The 20,225-nt window shown below is 28.6% G+C and overlaps 1 protein-coding gene across 1 annotated transcript in view; it reads left to right on the top strand.

Annotated features, from left to right (window-relative positions):
- Vinc (vinculin) overlaps positions 1-18,822 on the top strand; it is a 40,961-nt gene extending 22,139 nt beyond the window's left edge. Inside the window, exons 2-7 of the mRNA XM_075298633.1 lie at positions 1,778-1,995; positions 12,086-14,155; positions 14,237-14,354; positions 14,413-14,543; positions 14,606-15,004; positions 18,114-18,822. Of these exons, the coding sequence (XP_075154748.1) occupies positions 1,939-1,995; positions 12,086-14,155; positions 14,237-14,354; positions 14,413-14,543; positions 14,606-15,004; positions 18,114-18,218 (2,880 nt within the window). The 5' untranslated portion in view covers positions 1,778-1,938 and the 3' untranslated portion in view covers positions 18,219-18,822. The remainder of the gene's footprint in view (positions 1-1,777; positions 1,996-12,085; positions 14,156-14,236; positions 14,355-14,412; positions 14,544-14,605; positions 15,005-18,113) is intronic.
- Positions 18,823-20,225: the final 1,403 nt, after the last annotated feature.

Here is a 20,225-nt window from a genome sequence, read left to right on the forward strand (position 1 = left end):
GAAAATTTTATTTCTAAGAAAATTTTCTCGAAATTTTATTTCTATAAAGAATTTTCTCAAAATTTTATTTTTAAGAAAATTTACTCAAAATTTTATTTCTATAGAAAATGTTCTCAAAATTTTATTTCTATAGAAAAATTTCCTAAAATTTTGTTTTTATAGAACATTTTTGAAAATATTAATTCTACAGAAAATTTTCGGAAATTTTCTATAGGAATTTTTTCAAAATTTTATTTCTATAGGAAATGTTTTCAAAATTTTATTTCTATAGAAAACTTTGTCAAAATTTTATATCTATAGAAAAATTTCTTTAAATTTCATTTCTATAGAAAATTTTCTCAAAATTTAATTTTTATGGAAAATTCCGGTTGGAGTGGAATATTTTGCAAAATCTACCAAAACACCATGAATTCTATCAATCTACCAAACAGTAAAAAATCTACCATTTTTGGTAGAACTCTACCAACTGTGGCAACCGATATGGACCGATCTCCCAATTTGACTGAGATGGGAAATCTAGAGATATTTTAGGGATCACGTTTTTGCTAGCCCCCACATACACCAATCTCCAGATTTAACTTTTGTTACATGTTCCCATGAAAGAGTGGTATTATGTACTTGAAATATGTTTAGAGTGATCATATTCGTTATCTGGATATTTAATATTCAGCCCAAACAAATTTAGGGCATATAAAACTGTATTATACTTTTCCAGCCTTTGTGAAGGGTATGATATTATCAGCTATTCGAAATTTCAATTCAATTTGATTGCACCCACCAAAATTAATGAACTGTCGAACAAAAATTTCAACTTAATGAAATTTGCAAAACAAACAAAAACTTGCCGCTGACATAATTTTTAAATATATGAAAAGTGAACTGCATCACACACCAGCAAGAATGGCTAAAAGAAAATGACAACAATACCTTATAAACAAATGTTTAAACAATTGTGGGTTAAGAGATAGAGGGAGATAGAGCAAACCGCAATCATCATAGACCGATATTTTTTCTCTCACCTTGTATTGTGTCATAAACTCGAATAACCAAGTCTGCTAAAAGAGAGAAAGAGCAAGATCAAAAGGGGGAAAAATATTAAACAAACAATTCATGTGAGATAATTTTTGAAATAAATAAAAAGCAAGATTATTAACAAAAAATATTAGAAAATAAATAAAGAAAAAAACAATAATAATAATAACACGGCGACGATGATGCAACAAAACCGAATAATAGCAACAATAATTTTAAATAATTTTAATAATGTAGTATTATAGCAAATATATTAATGTACCCTCAAAGGGGATAAAAATTATATATAAAGCAAAAAAGAAAACCAAACAATAAAAAATTTAAATATTGTATATTGGATAAAAAATATATAGCAAAAACAAAGAAGACAAAAACCAAACAAAATATTAACATATTAGATTACAATACATATAGTGGATGAGTTTAGTAGATTTATTGCTATATTGAATGGCTTCTATATTTAGTATATAGAAGCCATTCAATATAGCAATAGCTAAATATTTGAAAAAATAAATACATTTTTTATCTAAAGACCTCGAACTTGAACACACATTAATTTATTATTTTTATTTATTTATTAAAATCTTTATTAAAATTATAATAAATGTATAACAAAATAAGCAACTAGTCTTAATCTTAATCTATCGGCTTAAATTAATTTATTATTAATAAAAACTATAAATAGAAATATTTGAATGTAAAAAAAAATTAATTTATTCTTATTATATATTCTTCTTCTTTTCAGGAAAAATTTTTTGTTGACTACGAAGACTGTGTTAAATTTACGCCCCCAAAAATATACACCAATTAAAATTACCCATCTCTATCACCAATATTTAAATAATTTAAGAATATTAAAACAAAACAACTATTAATTGTCGGTTGTGTTCCTTTCTCTAGAGGAAAATGCCAGTATTTCACACAAAAACTATAGAGAGCATTTTAGATCCTGTAGCACAGCAGGTAAGTAAAAAACACAAAAACAATACAATCTAACTCCCCTATAATGAATCTCCAAGGGACTAGACAAGTCATTAATAGGAAATACATTATTTAGAAAAAATATATTTGCCACAACTTTTGGTTTTTTATTAGTTTGGTTTACACTTTTACATTTTTTTACCACAAACAGAAAATCAAAATTCCCACCCAAATCCCAAAAAATTCGAAATTTTTATATGAAAAACTTCTTTTACTCATATCTCCTAAACTATGCGTCCAAGAGGGAAAGGGAGCTTAATTTGTGATCACCTCTAGAAAATCCAAAACTCTACCTAAATAATGAAATATTCCACATTTTTATATGAAAAACTTGTTTTGCTACTGGTGCCAAAATTATTCTACCAAAATTTTTTGAAGATTTTATCAAAATTATATTTCTATTGAAAATTTTGTCAAAATTTTAGTTCTATAGAAAATTTTGTTAAAATGTTAGTTCTATAGAAAATTTTGTCAAAATTTTTGTTCTATAGAAAATTTTGTCAAAATTTTTGTTCTATGGAAAATTTTATCAAAATTTTATTTCTATATAAAATTTTGTGAAAATTTTATTTCTATATAGAAAATTTTGTCAACATTTTATTTCTATATAGAAAATTTTGTCAACATTTTATTTCTATAGAAAATGTTCTCAAAATTTTATTTCTATAGAAAATTTTCTCAAAAGTTTATTTCTATAGAACATTTTCTCAAAATTTTATTTCTATAGAAAATTTTGTCAAACTTTTATTTCTATAGAAAATTTTGTCAAAATTTTATTCCTAAAAAAAATTTTCTCAAAATTTTATTTCTATAGAAAATTTTGTCAAAATGTGATCGTGTCGTGATTACCCCTAGATAATAAAAAAAATCCAGCCACTCCTGAAATAATCGACATTTTTATATGAAAAACTTATTTTTCTCATATCTCCTAAACTAAACGATCTTTATTCGTGATCATCCCTAGAAAATCCACAATTCCATCCAAATCCCTCTTGGGAAATATACTCTAAAGGGCAGGTTCGCAGCCTTTTCCGCTTATTGAATTGACCCCCTCATATTAGAGACCACAGGTGGTTAAGTCCTGTCCGAAGTTAAAATTTATTATTCAACGTCATTTTGTTTATTTTTTTCTCTTGTTTTTATTTCCCACTATTAACATATAAAACTTAATATAAATTTATGGCTGAAACACAATTATTCTATTAGCTTAGAAATATAATTTATCCGCTCGTTTAAAATACTCTAAAATTTATACCATTTTTAAATATCGCCATTAAAATTTGACACGAGCTCTAATTTTTCAAATTTCTAGTGCCCATAACAATTAGAGCAAATAATTTATTTTGTTCTGATCCATCCCTAGTTTATTTGGCAAAGGTTTATCTGATTAATGATGATTGAATCATAATTGGGATAATGTTTAATCTTGTACAAGATGGTAGTCGTGCCCCTGTCTTTTCTAATTTATGTTGCCAACATAATTCATTCATATGTGTGGCCAAAACCAATGTTGCGATCATTTATAAAAGGAGACTGCTAAAATGAGTTTATCTATGTGTGTGTGTATGAGTGTTTTGGACCAGCCACTTTATTATGGGGTAGTGAATCTTCTTCACACTTTGTATTGCCATTTTTTTTTTTTTTGATTATATGAATGGATCCTAGAAAGGTAAAAAATTGCATCATTTTGAATTTTTGATGTTCCATATTTTCATTAACGGATTAATGATTAAATTGACAAACATTTGGTCATATCTTCTAAACTATGCTCCTCTAGAAATTTCCACCTGAATCCCGAAAAATTCTAATTTTTTTTGATATGAAAAATTTATTTTGCTCATATGTCCTAAACTACCAAAATTTGAAGAATATTTTACCTAAAATCTTATTTTAAATTTGTCAAAATCGTATTTCTATGGAAAATTGTGTCAACATTTTATTTCTATAGAAAATTTTGTCCAAATTTCATTTCTATGGAAGATTTTGTCCAAATTTTATTTATATAGAAAATTTTGTCAAAATTTATTTCTATAGAAAATTTTGTCAAAATTTTATTTCTATAAATAGCAAATTCTGTCAAAATTTTATTTCTATAGCAAATTTTGTAAAAAAATTATTTCTATAGAAAATTTTGTCAAAATTTTATTCCTACAGAAAATTTTGTCAAAATTGTATTTCTATAGAAAATTTTGTCAAAATTTTTTTCTATAGAAAATTTTGTCAAAATTGTATTTCTATAGAAAATTGTGTCAACATTTTATTTCTATGGAAAATTTTGTCAAAATTGTTATAGAAAATTGTGTCAACATTTTATTTCTATGGGAAATTTTGTCAAAATTGTATTTCTATAGAAAATTTTGGTAAACATTTTAATTTCTATTGAAAATTTTCCAAATTTTATTTCTATAGAAAATTTTCTCAAAATTTTATTTCAATAGAAAATTTTGTCCAAATTTTATATCTATAGAAATTTTTTTCACAATTTTTTTCTATAGAAAATTTTGTCAAAATTTTATTTTTATAGAAAATTTTGTCAAAATTGTATTTCTATAGAAAATTTTATCAAAATTGTATTTCTATAGAAAATTGTGCCAACATTTTATTTCTATGGAAAATTTTGTCAAAATTGTATTTCTATAGAAAATTTTGGTAAAAATTTTATTTTAATAGAAAATTGTTGTAAAATGTTATTTCTATAGAAAATTTTGGTAAAAATTTTAATTTCTATTGAAAATTTTGTCCAAATTTTATTTCTATAGAAAATTTTCTCAAAATTTTATTTCAATAGAAAATTTTGTCAAAATTTTATTTCTATAGAAAATTTTGTCAAAATTTTATTTTTATAGAAAATTTTGGTAAAAATTTTATTTCTATAGAAACTTTTTGTAAAAATTTTATTTCTATAGAAAATTTCATCAAAATTGTATTTCTATATAAAATTTTGGTAAAAATTTTATTTCTATAGAAACTTTTTGTCAAAATTTTTATCTATTGAAAATTTTTATTTCTATTGAACAAATTTTTTTTTCTATAGAAAATTTTGTTAAAATTTTATTTCTGTAGAAAAATTTGTCAAAATTTTATTTCTATAAAAAATTTTGAAAAAATTTTTGTTTCTATACACTGAATAAACAGTGAACCCACCAGGAAGAAAAATTTCGGTTAATTTTAGAAAATTTTGACTAAAATTTTAACTAGAAAATTTTAACTAAACAGTATAACAAACGCTGGCATCACGCCGATGTCATAGAAATAAGTAAATATTTTTCGACAAATTCAAGAAAATTTATTAGACATAATTAAGTTTTTTCACTTGTTAAAGAAAATTTTGTAGTTTGAAGGAAAAAATTAGAGTTCAAAATTGCAAAAATGTCTTTAGTGACATACGAAGTTCATGATGAACGTATTTGTAGTAAAATTTACAAATTTAAAGAAATATTGAACTATTTGGTGGAAGACACGAATTTAGTTAATCTTTATCCTTCATTTGTGTATATTTTTTTCCTCGGTTTTAGTTAATTTCACTAACGTACACAAAAAATTATTAGAGTAGAGGACACTTTCTCCAAACATAATAATTTCATGAACTAAACGAAAGTTAAATTGGCTTTAGTGAAATAGAGAGTTCACTTTTTTTTGAGCGTAGAAAATTTTATCAAAATTCTATAGAAAAAAATTTATTTCTATAAAAAATTTTGTCAAAATTTTATTTCTATGGAAAATTTTGTCAAAATGTTATTTCTATAGAAAATTTTATCAAAATATTATTTCTATAGATTTTTTTTTTAATTTTATTTCTATAGACACATTTTTTTCAAAATTTTATTTCTTTAGAAAATGTTGTCAAAATTTTATTTCTATAGAAACATCAAGGATTCTACCAATCTACCAAACAGTAAAAAATGTACCATTTTTGGTAGAATTCTACCAACTGTGGCAACATCAAGAGTTCTACTAATCTACCAAACAGAAAAAAATCTACAATTTTTGGTAGAACTGTGGCAACCGTGGTTCCAATTCAGTTCCTTTTGGTTATTTCTAGATATTTCACCTTGTTAGATACAAGTATTTCAGCTGAATCGGAAATACATTTCCCCTATGGTTAGCAACTAGCATCTCCCTCGATTTTCTGAAATGTACACACATCCTATGACTTTGCATCACTACCCAAATCAATGTACTAAATTAATATATTGCTAAAAATTGACCAAGCATGACTGTTTGCTCTCACATTATGTGATCCGTATGATTCCATGAGTTAATGAATTAATTTCATTATCGAATACGGCTATTAATAGAAGAGTTAATTCATACTTGGACTATTTTATTCAGTTTTCCGCACAACATCTGTTTCATTAAAAACAAAAAACAATAACAACAAAAGCAAAAAAAAAACAAAGTACCAAACACCTTCTTGTATTCATATCCAAAATAGGAAGCCTCAACACCACTGACAACTAAATAAAAAAAATTAGCAGAACATTGTGAGATAATTTCAACAACCGGTAAAAAATAAACCAACAAGTGTATAAACGCTAGAGTATCACCAAAATCACACATTTAATTTGCATTTCAAAAAATCAAGCGTAAAATCACTCTACTCAACTGAAAATAAAAGCCTACTCCTACACTCGGTTGTATTCTCCCAAAAAAAAAATAAAACATGAATGAATGTCATTACCATAACCTAGGTTTTGATAGTAATGGAGTGTGACAGACTAGCATTTGGACTTACTTCCCGGCATTCTTATTGTTCGGCTGTAGGGGGAACAAAAAATAACGTCATAAAGCCAAGCTGTAAGCTAACGGAGGGGTAAATGCGTAGGTCAATATGACATTGATCTTGCCATATCATTAACACCTGCTCAGGTGAGCTGAAATCGAAAAAAAAACGAACCAACAAATAATTGATGTAGAAATTAACAATAGAAATAAAAGCGTATTAAAAATCGTTAAATGCTGCCGCTATGTGGGCAATTTTGATCTCTAATTATGGAAGGTGGATGTAAATATCGAAATTCCATTTCATTTACAGCACGTGATACAAGATAGTGTCGGGAAACCACTACGAAACTCAGATAATTGTTTAAATACAATTTTTTCTATAGAAATACAATTTTGACAAAATTTGCTATAAAAATAAAATTTTGACAAAATTTTCTATAGAAATAAAATTTTGACAAAATTTTCTATTGAAATAAAATTTTGACAAAATTTTCTATAGAAATAAAATTTTGACAAAATTTCCTGTAGAAATAAGATATTGACAAAATTTTCTATAGAAATACAATTTTGACAAAATTCTCTATAGAAATATAATTTTGACAAAATTTTCTATAGAAATAAAATTTTGACAAAATTTTCTATAGAAATAAAATTTTGAGAAAATTTTCTATAGAACGAAAATTTAGACAAAATTTTCTATAGAAATAAAATGTTGATAAAAGTTTCTATAGAAATAAAATTTTGACAATTTTTTTATACAAATAAAATGTTGATAAAAGTTTCTATGGAAATAAAATTTTGACAATTTTTTTTTATACAAATAAAATGTTGACAAAAGTCTCTATAGAAAAAAACTTTGACAAAATTTTCTATAGAATTAAAATTTTGACAAAATTTTCTATAGAAATAAAATGTTGACAAAATTTTCTGTAGAAATAAAATGTTGACAAAATTTTCTATAGAAATAAAATTTTGACAAAATTTTCTATAGAAATAAAATTTTGACAAAATTTTCTATAGAAATAAAATTTTGGCAAAATTTTCTATAGAAATAAAATTTTGACAAAATTTTCTATTGAAATAAAATTTTGACAAAATTTTTTTTAGAAATAAGATATTGACAAAATTTTCTATAGAAATACAATTTTGACAAAATTCTCTATAGAAATATAATTTTGACAAAATTTTCTATAGAAATAAAATTTTGACAAAATTTTCTATAGAAATAAAATTTTGACAAAATTTTCTATAGAAATAAAATTTTGAGAAAATTTTCTATAGAACGAAAATTTAGACAAAATTTTCTATAGAAATAAAATGTTGATAAAAGTTTCTATAGAAATAAAATTTTGACAAAATTTTCTATAGAAATAAAATTTTGACAAAATTTTCTATAGAAATAAAATTTTGGCAAAATTTTCTATAGAAATAAAATTTTGACAAAATTTTCTATTGAAATAAAATTTTGACAAAATTTTCTATAGAAATAAAATTTTGACAAAATTTTCTTTAGAAATAAGATATTGACAAAATTTTCTATAGAAATACAATTTTGACAAAATTCTCTATAGAAATATAATTTTGACAATATTTTCTATAGAAATAAAATTTTGACAAAATTTTCTATGGAACGAAAATTTGGACAAAATTTTCTATAGAAATAAAATGTTGATAAAAGTTTCTATAGAAATAAAATTTTGAAAATTTTTTTTATACAAATAAAATGTTGATAAAAGTTTCTATGGAAGTAAAATTTTGACAATTTTTTTTATACAAATAAAATGTTGACAAAAGTCTCTATAAAAAAACTTTGACAAAATTTTCTATAGAATTAAAATTTTGACAAAATTTTCTATAGAAATAAAATGTTGACAAAATTTTCTATAGAAATAAAATGTTGACAAAATTTTCTATAGAAATAAAATTTTGACAAAACTTTTTATAGAAATAAAATTTTGACAAAATTTTCTATAGAAATAAAATGTTGACAAAATTTTCTATAGAAATAAAATGTTGACAAAATTTTCTATCGAAATAAAATTTTGACAAAATTTTCTACAGAAATAAAATTTTGACAAAATTTTCTATGGAAATAAAATGTTGACAATATTTTCTATGGAATTAAAATTTTGAGAAAATTTTCTATGGAAATAAAATTTTTAAAATCATCGTCAACCAAGGTGGTAAAATTTAGAATCATCACCTTAAACTTCCAATAAAAACCCAGGTAACATACAATCCTGGTCATTTTCCAGAATAGTAAGAACTCTGGTAATAGCAAGTAGCAAATCGGGAAATTGTAAATATCAATCACACAAAATTAAAAATTTAAAATTACAATACATAATCATATAGGTTAGTATTATATTAATCAATTGCTGGATAAATTAAAAAAAAAAACTTTGTTCGTTTATGTGTTGGAAAGGAGAATTTATGATGATTTCCCATGTATGGAAACACAAGTTCTATTTTTTTCTCACATATTATACATAATTAAATTTTCATGGCAAGCAATCAATTTCAAAAGGCCACCGAAAATGCCATAACTAACGTTGAAAACTTTTGTAATTTTTCACACACCAAAAAAATGAATTTTATGTCTTTTTCGATGTTTTTCAATCACTTTTTCGTTTTCAAATTTTCCTTCACGGCATTTATTTTGTCGTTATGTATTTTCAGTTTGAACAAAAAAAAAACGTAAACATGTTGAAAATATTATTTTTTTGTGTTCCCCTATGGATGACTAATGCCATCATTCAACTGATTTACTAGAACAATTTTGAACTGACACTACCAACACTACCTATATCCGAGTAAGATAAACATATGACCGCCCACCTTTCGTTGTTCAAATGAAATGAGCTAAAAAATCCCCATATGTGTGCCATGATATGTTTTCTTGATCTTTATGACAGAACATTTAAATATGATTTTCTTCATACAATTCCATTCAAAAGTAGTTCCCTATGACATTGTAGTACTTTGTAGGTGGATAACAGTGGGTAGTTGTCTATTTTACGAATACTATGTTATCGATAATTAGTGAAAATGGGTTAATTTCTAGTTAGTTTATAGCAATGACACTCTAATACACAATTTTTAATTTTTCGCACAAATAAAATATAAATAAAATCATAGTTAGCTTTAGAAACGGAATTTGACAATATAAATATTTCACATGCTATGGGTTTAGCTAATTAGGGCTAAGTAACCGGTACTCATAGATTTTTTTTTAATTTTATTTCTACAGAAAATTTTGTTACAATTTTATTTCTATAGAAACTTTTGTCAAAAATTTGTCCAAATTTTATTTCTATAGACAATTTTGTTAAAATTTTATTTCTATAGAAAATTTTGCCAAAATTTTATTTCTATAAAAATTTTTGTCAAAATTTTATTTCTATAGAAAATTTTGTCCACATTTTATTTCTGTAGAAAATTTTGTTCAAATTTTATTCCTATAGAAATTTTGTTCAAATTTTATTTCTATAGAAAATTTCGTCAAAATTTTATTTCTATATAAAATTTTGTTAAAATTTTATTTCTATAGAAAATGTTGTCAAAATTTTATTTCTATAGAAAATTTTGTCAAAATTTTATTTCTATAGAAAATTTTTTCAAAATTTTATTTCTATAGAAAATTTTGTCAAAATTTTATTTTTATAGAAAATTTTGTCAATATCTTATTTATACAGAAAATTTTGTTAAAATTTTATTTCTATAGAAAATGTTGTCAATATTTTATTTCTATAGAAAATTTTGTCAAAATTTTATTTCTATAGAAAATTTTGTCAAAATTTTATTTCTATAGAAAATTTTGTCAAAATTTTATTTCTATAGAAAATTTTCTCAAAATTTTATTTCTATAGAAAATTTTGTCAAAATTTTATGTCTATAGAAAATTTTGTCAAAATTTTATTTCTACAGAAAATTTTGTCAAAATTTTATTTCTACAGAAAATTTTGTCAAAATTTTATGTTTATAGAAAATTTTGTCTATAGAAAATTTTGTCAAAATTTTATTTTTACAGAAAATTTTCTCAAAATTTTATTTCTATAAAAAAAATTAACCAAAATTTTATTTCTATAGAAAAATTGTATTTCTATAGAAAATTCACTAAACCCAAAGTGAACCACAATCTGAAATCTGTACATTTCTCTTTTCCTTTTCCACTGTCAAATCATCGATTTGAGTGCAGTTGGTTGGTTGATAGTTTTGCTGCAAGTAGATGATGCTGATGAGGAATATGGTAATTCCGAAACGTGCGTCCATCCAACCATCTTGCAGTCTATAGGGCCCAAATAAATTTGACAAACATTCTTTTCCTCTGTTGGCTAAGCTATTCTTGTAGTTTAGTCAACGAAATGGTTTTTAAGCTGAAATTTTATTTCTATAGAAAATTTTATCAAAATTTTATTTCTATAGAAAATTTTGTCAAAATTTTATTTATTTCTATTGAAAATTTTGTTCAAATTTTATTTCTATAGAAAATTTTGTTCAAATTTTATTTCTATAGAAAATGTTGTCAAAATTTTATTTTTATAGAAAATTTTGTTCAAATTTTATTTCTATAGAAAATTTTGTTCAAATTTTATTTCTATAGAAAATGTCAAAATTTTATTTTTATAGAAAATTTTGTTAAAATTTTATTTCTATTGACAAATTTTTCAGAATTTTATTTCTATAGAAAATTTTGTCCAAATTTTATAATAAATATTTCTTGTTCATTTTCTATCCACTCTACTTGGCGCTTCTTATTTATATTTTTGATCATCTGCCAATTTCTACTTTTGATCCAAAAATAGACTATTTTTTTCGATGTTCTATTTTTATGAATTTAGTTTATATGACATCCATCATATAGTGGTTTTTCAGGTTATTGATGAGTGTGGGATAACTTAAAATGACATACACAAATTTGTCAAGGGAATATAGTGAATAATAAAAACAAATCCATAGTATAATCCCCTCGACACAATATATATAAATGCGATATCGCAATATGACATATGCCTATCTTTGATCGGTAGTTTTACTCTCAAACATTTAGAAGAATAAAGACAATGCAGTGGGAATTTCATTTTGAGTTCTCCTATGATCCGCCATGATTTCCAGTCCTCTCTTCATCGAGAACTGTCCAAAAATCTTTCCGAATCATTTTCTTTATAGATCGACAAATTGCTTAAAAGTTACTAGGGCACTAATAGAGTGAATTAGAGATCCTTTATCCGAAAAAGTTATCTGATAGATAGGGTGAGACTTCGTATAATCCTTTGCAACAGTAAAGAACCCATCTTAAAAATATATTTTAACGAATTAATCCTATATGCCATCCGCTTCATTTCAGGTGTCTCGCTTGGTTATCCTCCATGAAGAAGCCGAAGATGGCAATGCTATGCCCGATCTTAGCCGCCCCGTGCAGGTGGTGTCGGCCGCTGTTACGAATTTAGTTAAAGTCGGACGCGATACCATTAACAGTTCCGATGATAATATACTCCGCCAAGATATGCCCTCAGCATTGAATCGCGTTGAGACTGCCTCGCAGTTGCTTGAAGAAGCTTCCGATATGTTGCGTGCCGATCCCTATTCGGGGCCCGCCCGCAAAAAACTAATTGAGGGAAGCCGCGGTATACTGCAAGGCACCTCTTCGCTATTGCTCTGCTTTGATGAATCGGAAGTACGTAAAATTATTCAAGAATGCAAAAGGGTCTTGGATTATTTAGCTGTGGCGGAGGTAATAAATACCATGGAAGATTTGGTACAGTTCCTCAAAGATTTGTCGCCTTGTTTGAGCAAAGTTTCGCGCGAGGTGAGCGCCCGTGAAAAAGAATTAACCCACCAAGTGCACAGTGAAATTTTGGTTCGCTGCTTGGAACAAGTGAAGATTCTTGCTCCCATTCTTATATGCAGCATGAAGGTGTATATACACATTGTGGAACAACAAGGCAAGGGAGTTGAAGAAGCCGCTGAAAATCGTAACTATTTGGCTTCACGTATGAGTGATGAAATTCAAGAAATCATACGTGTCCTGCAATTGACCACCTATGATGAAGACACAAGTGAATTGGATAATTTGACCGTGCTGAAGAAACTGAACAATGCCATTAACACCAAGGCCGAATTGGCCAATGATTGGCTTAATAATCCTTATGCCTTGCGTGGTGGAGTAGGCGAAAAGGCTTTGCGTCAAATTATTGAAAATGCCAATGAGATTTCAGAACGTTGCTTGCCCCAGGATTCGTATCCAATTCGGCGGACTGCTGATGAAATTGCTGCGATGACAAATAGTTTGTGCGAATTACGTCAGGACGGTAAGGGAACTTCACCACAAGCCGAGTCCTTGGCTCGCAGCATTAGGGAAAAACTTGGAGATTTGCAATCGCAAATCCAACATGCTGTGATTGGTGTTAACAAAGCTGGCGTCCAACAAACTGCCCATACCATTCAAGGACGTTTGGAGCAGGCAGTGAAATGGCTACAACATCCCGAAATAAACGATGGCGGTTTGGGTGAAAGGGCAGTCAATTTAATTGTAGAGGAGGGACGCAAGGTGGCCGAGGGTTGCCCTGGTCATCAGAAAGCAGAAATCATGCAATTATGTGATGAGGTGGAACGCCTGAAACGCCAAGCAGCTGGCAATACCCCAGCAGCCAAAGAGGCAGCTAAAAAACTTACCCAGAAGTTACATGAATTGAAGGCCGCCGTTCAGAATGCCCTCGTCAATCGCATTGTGCAAGATTTCATGGATGTCAGTACGCCATTGAAGCAATTCACCGAAGCTGTTATGATGCCTGAAGGTACCCCAGGTCGTGAACAGAATTTCAATCAAAAATCCAATAACTTGCAAGCTTTCTCGGATCGTGCTTCGAAAACTTCGCGTATGGTTGCTGCTGGCGGTGCTTGTGGTAATAAGAAAATTGCCGAAATTTTGCTTTCCTCAGCCTCACAAGTGGATTCGTTGACACCACAATTGATTAACGCTGGCCGCATTCGTATGAATTATCCGGCTAGCAAGGCTGCTGATGAACATTTGCAAAATTTGAAGCAACAATACGCAGACACAGTGCTACGCATGCGTACCGTTTGCGATCAAGCTACAGATCCAGCCGATTTCATTAAGACATCGGAAGAGAATATGCAAATGTATGCCAAACTATGTGAGGATGCCATTCATGCCAAACAACCACAAAAAATGGTTGACAATACCTCGAATATTGCTCGCCTTATTAATCGGGTGCTATTGGTGGCCAAACAGGAGGCTGACAATTCCGAGGATCCTCAATACACGGCAAAGTTGAATGCTGCTGCTAATCGTTTGGAAAGTTCATTGCCAGCCATGGTGGGTGATGCCAAGCGTGTGGCGACCAATATCAATGATCCTGCAGCCGCACATGCATGGAAGAGTTCATTCCAAAGGGTAAGTAAATGTCAATCAAATATTTCTCGATTTCGAGACTTTGAGATTGAGAAAAATTCTCCTCTTTATTATCGTTCTTAGCTTTTGGGTGATGTCCGGGATGTACGCAATGCTATTGCTCCGCCAGCACCACCATTGCCCGCTGTACCACCACCACCAATTCCAGAGTTCAGTGCCATGCATTTGTCCAATCAAAATGGTAAGTAGAAATATGAGATCATATAGGTCGAAAAGTATTTATTTGAAATTTTCTTTAGCCGAACGTGCTCCTCCCAGGCCACCATTGCCAAGAGAAGGTTTGGCACCGCAACGTCCACCACCACCAGAGACCGATGATGAAGATGAGGGTGTCTTCCGTACAATGCCACATGCTAATCAGCCTATATTGGTAAGTTTACTGATCATGCAAACTGATATACCATATACAACAAACCTTTTTCCCCATTATAGATTGCAGCCCGTGGTTTACATCAAGAAGTTCGTCAATGGTCTTCCAAAGACAATGAAATTATTGCAGCTGCTAAGCGTATGGCTATTTTAATGGCTCGTCTTTCGGACTTGGTTCAATCCGATTCTCGTGGCAGTAAGCGTGAATTGATTGCCACTGCCAAACAAATTGCCGAAGCATCCGAGGATGTGACCCGATTGGCCAAAGAATTGGCTCGTCAATGTACTGATCGTCGGATTCGTACGAATTTGTTACAAGTTTGTGAACGTATCCCCACAATTGGTACGCAATTGAAGATTCTTTCGACTGTCAAAGCTACTATGTTGGGAGCCCAGGGCTCAGATGAAGATCGCGAAGCAACAGAAATGTTGGTGGGCAATGCCCAAAATCTTATGCAAAGTGTAAGTTTAGAAAATTTATAATTTTAAATGACTTTTCATTAGGAGTTCCCCATTTGTTAACAAATCACCTACGGTACTGAAATAAGCAAATCGGCACGATTGGAAAGTTCGTATCGGTCAATATTTCCCCTTTCCTTGTCCACCTCTTGTTTTCTATAACATATATAATGTATGCTAATTATGACATCACGGTGGCGTCCAGATGTGTAAATTTACTTTCCTTGTAACTTTCATAAAAATGTCCCCGAAATTTTTGACTTCCACGAGTCCCCAAAATTTATCTTATAACACTCACACAAAAAAATAACTGCAAATAAATATTAACAACTTTATTTGTATGTAAAATCTGCTGATGCTCAACAAATTTGTCTATTGAATATGAGGCATTTGTTGTTGAAATGTGTTTGTAGATGGTTAACAGAGGAAATAATAGAAATATTCTGAATTTTCAACAAATTGTTTTGTTGCGAAAATAGTTGACTGCTATCGATATGAAAACAAAAACAAAAATACATGACTGGTTACGCGCACATCGCTGAGAACATGTACGAAAGCTAAAAGTATGCGAAGAATACCGTTAGAACAAAATGAGTATGCGCACATGCACGTGTATGATAGCAAGCAAAGAGCTCATTCATCAGAGAATACAGAAAAGCATTTATATATGTTTGTGAAAAATTTATATTTTTAAATTTGGTAGTTTAATATCGGGATTAGAGTTATTACAATTGTAATTAACTAGAATATATATCACTGGACAAAAAGTTGTCAAAATGCTTGCTAGACCCTGGACTACTCAAATTTAAAATCGTCATACATTTACAAAACTGAGTATAGGATTTTCGACATAAAAATGTAACATGTTCCCCGTCCAAAAGTATCAATTTGGTCATATTCCTTCTCTGTGTGTACTTAACAAAATATCTCCAAAATCGTTCCGGCAATTTTGGTGCAATAATTCTGTCAATTTCAATTTAATTTTTTGTCAATACACCAATAAATTTGTTACAGGGCATTGATAGACTCCAACAAACCACATACAAATTTTTTTGTTCAAATTCAAAAATATTTGTTGAGGATTAAACGTAACGTTCAACGACAAATATTTTGTACTGTTGGATGCTCAACAAATTACTTACAAATTATGTTATTGAGAACACAAATTATTTGTTGCCTTCTGATGATAACGATTGCTAACAACTTTTTTGTAATAATGGTTATTAAAAGTACAAATTAATTTGTTGCAGGAAAATTAACAAATTTTGTTATTGGTTTTCCAACAAAAGTTATTGGTTCTCAAATTTATTTTTATCTGTGCTATGACATATCCCCGAAATTTGTTTTTTTCTCATAATTGTTTTTTACCTCATGTTCCCGATGCTATTACATTACGGTGACTTCCAAGTTATGCCTAATGAGAAAATTTTGTTTGATGATACCTTTTATAAAAATGTCTCCGAAATTGTTGACTTCCACATGTCCCCAAAATGTATCTTATTATACTATGACATGTCCCCGAAATTTGTTTTTTTTTTTCCAATAATTGTTTTTTACCTCATGGTCCCAAAATTGTTTTTTTTATATAAGGCATACTGATTATTACATTACTTTGACTTCCAATTCATCCCATAATGATTAAATTTAGTTTCCTCGTAACTTTCATAAAAATGTCCCCGAAATTATAGAGTTCCACATGTCCCCAAAATTCATATTATAATACTATGATAATTTCACGAAAATTATATTTTTCTCATAATTATTTTCTACCTCATTGTCCCCAAATTTTTTTTTTTGTATAATGAATGCTAATTATTACAAAATTTATCTTATAATACTATGACTTGTCCCCGAAATTTGTTTTTTATATATAGGCATACTAACTATTAGATTACGGTGACTTCTAAGTTATGCCATAATGAGTAAATTTAGTTTCCTGCTATCTTTCATAAATATGTCCTCGAAATTGTTGACTTACACATGTTTTTTTTATATAAGGCATGCTAACTATGACATTACGGTGGCAACCAAGTTGTGCCAAAATGAGTAATTTTCGTTTATTGATAGCATTCATAAAAATGTCCCCGAAATTGTTGGCTCGTATATGTCCCCGAAATTGTTAACTTCCACACGTCCCCAACATTTATATCATAATACATGACATATTCCCGAAATTTATTTTTTACCCCATGATCCCAAAAATTGTGTTTTTATATAAGGCATGCTAACTGTTATACTACGGCGGCTTCCAAGTTGTGCAAAAATTAGTAAATTCCGTTTACTGTTAACATTCAAAAAATTTTCCCCTAAATTTGTTTTCTACCTCATGGTCCCGGAAATGGGGATTTTTATATAACACCCAAAGAAATTTGTTAGTAGGGACATCAGAAAAGTCTGCTAAAACAGCAGAAAGTCTGTTGAAAAAGGGACAGCAGTCACTGTTTTCTGAAATAGCAAACATTTCCTGCTATTTTTTAAGCTCTATTACACTAAAACATGTTTTATTTTGGCAAAAATGTCAACTTAGGAGCTATCCTAACAGAATTAACGCAATATTTTATGAATATCTATAGTATTTGACCAAAAATCTGAATATTTATCGAATTGAGGCATAACAGCAAACAAAATGTTTTCTGATCGTGTTTAGGAGCTTGTAAGTATATTACAGAGCAAAAATACACAAAAATTACTTTTGGTTCTTAAATATGCTTTGGGGAAAATTTTATAACCTAAAAATTTTATAAATTGTTGTTCATTAGGCCCTGAAGTACAAAAATATAACAGCAGACATCGACTGCTGTTTTTAGCAAACTTTTTTCTATGAGTAAAGGCATACAAGGGGATTTTTATATAACTATGACATAACGGTGGCTTCCAATTTGTGCCAAAATGAGTAAATTTCGTTTACTGATAACATTCATAAAAATGTCCCCGAAATTGTTAACTTCCACATGTCCCCAAAATTTATATCATAATACTACACCAGAACTTAGTGCCAGCATTAATGAGCAGATGAATGTCAATTTCAGATCTTCATTTACAGATTTAATAAATTTCTCCATATCGTCTACATTTAATTTAATTCTTTCTTTCTTTGCTTCTTCAATTTTAGGTCAAGGAAACTGTACGTGCTGCTGAGGGTGCCAGTATCAAAATACGGTCAGATCATACCAACCGCTTACAATGGGTTCGTCGTCAGCCCTGGTATCAATATTAATACGCTGCCTTACAAGAATTTGTATATCTTTTTCATTTTCGTTTTTTAATTTTTTTACTTAAAAACAAACAAAACCTCTAACATAAGTGCCTTAAATGTTAACAATAATATATTTATTTTATTTGTGCTCGCGATCCTTATTGTGTGTCTCATCGTTGTTTGAATATTTTTTCGATAATTTTTATTATATATATTTAATAAATTTAAGGTCATACAACGAAAACCTTCTCCAGCTAATATAAATCTTTCATAGAATCCCAATTTGTGACAGTTGTTTTACAATTAACGTTATTAGAAAGAAAAAAACAAAAACTATGTGCAATATAATCTCCTATGTCTTTCAACCATTTAACATAACATAATGCATTTAATTAGAATTCTATATCAATTTTGTTTTCTAATTACCCTCCGAGTTTGTTGCCAAAATTTATGGACTTAGTTTTGAATAATTTTGGGTTTTTGTTTTTGAAAACCAATCATCCAGATTAATGAAAATTTTGTATTACTAACCAAACATTTTGATTGGATTTTATTTTGCATTCAAGTCGCTAAATTGTGTCTAGAAAAAGAAAATATATGAAAAATATAAAATTATGAAAACATACATATTAAATAGTGTTTTATTTTATAAGGACTATTTTAATTAGAGGATTTTTAGGGGTAATAAATAAATTATTTATAGTGTAAAAAAAGACAAATTTTTTTTGGGGAATTGTTTTTCTTTTATGAAATTTAAGTAATTTTTAGTAAAACAAGAGTGATCTTTCATACTGAGTTATAATTGAAAAAAAAAATAATACCCTTAAATGCAAGGAAGTTCGTGGTATTTTGAACGAAATAAAATAATTATAGTGTGCAAAATAACATTGTGCCAACTTTGAGTAAAATCGGTCAATAAATAAAGTTAGTATAGCCAAATTTAGGAATATCGGGCGATACATATATATGGGAGCTACATCAAAATTTTTATGCCCAATTTGAACAAAATCGGTTAATAATTGGTACCGGAATCTTGCAAACAACATATAGAGGGACAGACAGACCCCTTGTGCCAGGAGGCAATCCCGAATCGTCTAAAACCAAATTTTTTGTGGTGGGCACATTGATTCGTCGACCGTAGTACCATACATAGAGTCACATTGGTGCATTGTCCCGCACATAAATGGGTTCTATCCAATTTTTTACCGCAACATCGGTATTGCCAGAATTTTTCTGACACTTGTCCCCAATTTGGAAAGCTTTTATCCTCAAAAAATTCCAATTTAAGTTAAAATTTCACATTATTTTCTTTGATTTTCTTCGACCTTTTTTATGTTATGTTAATTTATTACTAAAATTTCTCAATATAAAAAACCCCAATAATTTATGGACAGTTTTTATTAAAACAAAATTTCTGCATTTTTTTTTACTTGTCAACTTGTCAACAATATTTTTAAAAACAGCAATCCCTCGATTTGCGTCGTTTCGATTAACGTCATCAAATTCCGAAACGAATCACGACGTAAATCGAGGGATTACTGTAGTAATATTTTTTAATATGTGGACAAAAATATACGCCCACGTTCCGAAATTCAGAATCGCAATTCGCAAAATGTTCACTTGGCCATAATTTCTTAACCCTGAAACTTATAAACTTAAATCTTGGTAATGTACTTCTCTTTAATGAGAAGTTGAAATTAAAATTGTATTGGAGTGCGAGAGTATCTCTATTTTTTTCGTTACAAGAAAAATAAATTCTTGCGATTTACGAACATGTTGGATAAACATTGTTGTCATATTGGGCTGTGACTATTTAACCTAACCTCACCTTGCCTAACCGAGCCATGATGCCTAATATGGAAGTTATTTTTTGTAAAGATGGATATCGCAATCTAGATAATGCAGTCCCTGCTCAAATGAGCAAAGATCAGATGCTCACAAACGGAATGAACCTCGCAATCTAAATAATGAAGTCCCTACTTTGGATACCTACAAATGGAAAGGTGTCTTGGATGACACAGGAAACAC

This window comes from Haematobia irritans, chromosome 3 (genome assembly GCF_050003625.1).
Source record: "Haematobia irritans isolate KBUSLIRL chromosome 3, ASM5000362v1, whole genome shotgun sequence".
Lineage (NCBI taxonomy): Eukaryota > Metazoa > Arthropoda > Insecta > Diptera > Muscidae > Haematobia > Haematobia irritans.